We start from the raw sequence: 2750 nt of genomic DNA on the forward strand, positions 1-2750 counted from the left end.
ACAGCCATGTCATGGTCAGAGGACAGCACTTCAGAGCACCCGTTCCCCCATTCCCATCCTCTGGGCCCTTACATTCTCTCCGCCCCCTCTTCCATGATGTTCCATGGTGCCTGAGAGAGAGTTGATAAAGGTGTTCCATTTATGGCTGAGCACTCACAGCTGTTTGTCAATGCTTTCAATGGTAATATGTCTCTGCATTAATCACTATCCACTCCAGTAAGAAGCATCCCTGATCAAGGCTGTAAGCATACACATCTCACATCTTCTTCTTCCTTTCCTCATAGGTCCTTGCTATGGTTGCTGATTCTCTTCCTGCCCTCTCCTTGTTCCGAGTTTCCAGAGACACACCATGGCCAATACCTCTGCAGTGTCTGTGTTCATTCTCCAGGGCTTCTCCACTGTTCCTGCATTACAGTTGCTGAGCATGGCCATCTTTCTTCTCATCTACCTGGCTGCGGTTCTGGGGAATGTCTCTATCATGATAGCTGTGACTCTTGACCCCCATCTGCACACACCCATGTACTTCTTCATCAAACACCTCTCCCTGGTGGATCTCTGTTCTACATCCACCACCCTGCCTCGGGCCCTGGTGGCTACCATGGCAGATACCAAAGAGATATCCTTCCCAGCCTGCGCATCTCAACTCTTTGCTTTTGTCTGCTTTGGCTCTCTGGAATGTTTCCTCATCACTTCCATGGCTTTTGACCGCTGTCTAGCCATCTACAGGCCCCTGACATATGGGGTAACTATGTGTTCTCAGACTTGTGTCTCCCTGGTGGTGGTGGCCTGGGTCAGTGGGCTCCTCTTTTCTACCTTCCACATGGTCAACACTTTCTCCTTGCCCTTCTGTGGCCCCAACATGATTGATCACTTCTTCTGTGACATCCCCCCACTCATGCATCTAGCCTGTGGTGACACCCAAGGCCATGAGGCTGTAGGATTTATAGTTAGTGGCTGTGTCATCATGACTTGCTTTGCCCTCACCTCCCTGTCTTATGTTCTTATTGTATACACTGTGGTTCACATCCGTTCTGCAGCTGGCCGCTGGAAGGCCTTCTCCACGTGTTCCTCCCATCTGGCCACAGTGCTTCTGTTTTATGGCACTGGAAGTTCAGCCTATATGCAGCCCACAGCCCACTATTCCCCACTGCAAGGGCGCATGGCAGCCATATTCTATTCTATCCTCACACCAACTCTGAATCCACTTATCTACAGCCTTAGAAACAGGGACATGAAAGCGGCTCTGCGGAAGCTTTATCCACAGGTGCCATCCTAGAACGTGACACTTAGACACGAGAAGTTCCAGAAACCAGCTCTTCCCCCTTGTAACCATGCTGAAGACCACCGGAAAGGCCACTGTTACTCTCTGGAACAGTCCCTGGCCATTTGTGTTGCTTTTTAGGGGCCAAGGGAAACTTGGCTGTTTCCTTAGTAGCCCATGGGTTGACAGTTGTTTACTTCCTTGGCTGCTCACTTTTTAGTGTTTCTGTTTCCTCCAGACTGAAATGTGCAGCCCCGTCAAGGGACGGAGCCGGCTTGAGTGGCTCATGGCACTCACAAGAAACTTAGTGGAAATCACCAAAGACTCTCACAAAAGTTAAGCAAATAGTAGACTTGAGGTAGCTGCCAGCATGTTGCACAGGTACCCACAGTAACACAGCTTTCCCCAGACACTGGCCATGCTGCAGTGAAGCTGCTGCCCAAGGCGTCCACATCCCCCTACTGAACCCCACAGCAATGCTGCTGTAATTCCCTCTGATAAACTCACTGGCCATCAAACGAGATTTGGATAGAGTCGCTGCGTTGTTCTGCTGCTGCCCTGAGTGGGCCGAGTAGGCGTTTCTGTGCCTCTTCCTAGGAAAAATGATGCAGTAGATATTCATATATGTATTAAAGAATAACCAGCTGCCTGCTTTTATAAGACGGGGCTGGCTTGAATCATGTAGTGTGGTCTACTGAGTGAGGCTTCTATGAAGCATTCAAGGATGTGGATGCTTTGGCATTGCCAAAACCACCCTGTTCCTGAGATGTTGGGGTTTTATCATTGAGAAATGTAAGAAAGGGCTTACCCCATAATATCTACACACTGGGACTGGAGAGATGGATCAGCAGTGAAGGGAAGTAAGTGCTCTTCCAGAGTCCAGAGTTTGAGCATCCTCAATCAGGCAGCTCACAACTGCCATAATTCTAGTCCTAGGGGATCCAATGCTCTTCTGGCCCCTACAGGAACTGTACTCAAGTGCAGAAACTCACACATAAACACACACACACGCACATGCACGCATGCATGTGCGCGCGCGCACACACACACACACACACACACTCAGTTCACACTGAAATGCATACTTGTATATGTAAAAATAAATCTTTTAAAAAATACATATTTATATTTAAAAAAGGTAGGGATAGTATGAAATTTTAAAAATGTACTACTGGCTGAACCAAGGCTAAACAAAATAAAAAGGTTAATATCATATTCCTAGTGCTAATAGTAACTGTAAGATAGCTCTTAGCAAGTAAAAATGCTGGCTGCCAAGCCTGACAACTCAAGTTCAATTCCCAGGCAGGACTCACAAGTGGAAGGAGAGCGCTGACTCCTGATATTTTCCTGAGCTTCACACATGTGCCTTCACACATGCATAAATACACACACACACACACACACACACACACACACACAGAGAGAGAGAGAGAGAGAGAGAGAGAGAGAGAGAACATAAATATGAACACACACTTAAGCATAATGTAGT

The 2750-nt window shown here is 47.7% G+C and overlaps 1 protein-coding gene across 1 annotated transcript; it reads left to right on the forward strand.

Annotated features, from left to right (window-relative positions):
• The first annotated feature begins 349 nt into the window (after positions 1 to 349).
• LOC110336674 (olfactory receptor 2G3-like) lies at positions 350 to 1276 on the forward strand. The gene has a single exon (XM_021219379.1). The coding sequence runs from the start codon at positions 350 to 352 to the stop codon at positions 1274 to 1276; it is 927 nt and encodes a 308-aa protein (XP_021075038.1).
• The last annotated feature ends 1474 nt before the right edge of the window (positions 1277 to 2750 follow it).

This window comes from Mus pahari, chromosome 19 (genome assembly GCF_900095145.1).
Source record: "Mus pahari chromosome 19, PAHARI_EIJ_v1.1, whole genome shotgun sequence".
Lineage (NCBI taxonomy): Eukaryota > Metazoa > Chordata > Mammalia > Rodentia > Muridae > Mus > Mus pahari.

Bases quoted from the DNA above. Each gene is read 5' to 3' on its own strand.
- LOC110336674 (XM_021219379.1), top strand. From the start codon at position 350: ATGGCCAATACCTCTGCAGTGTCTGTGTTCATTCTCCAGGGCTTCTCC.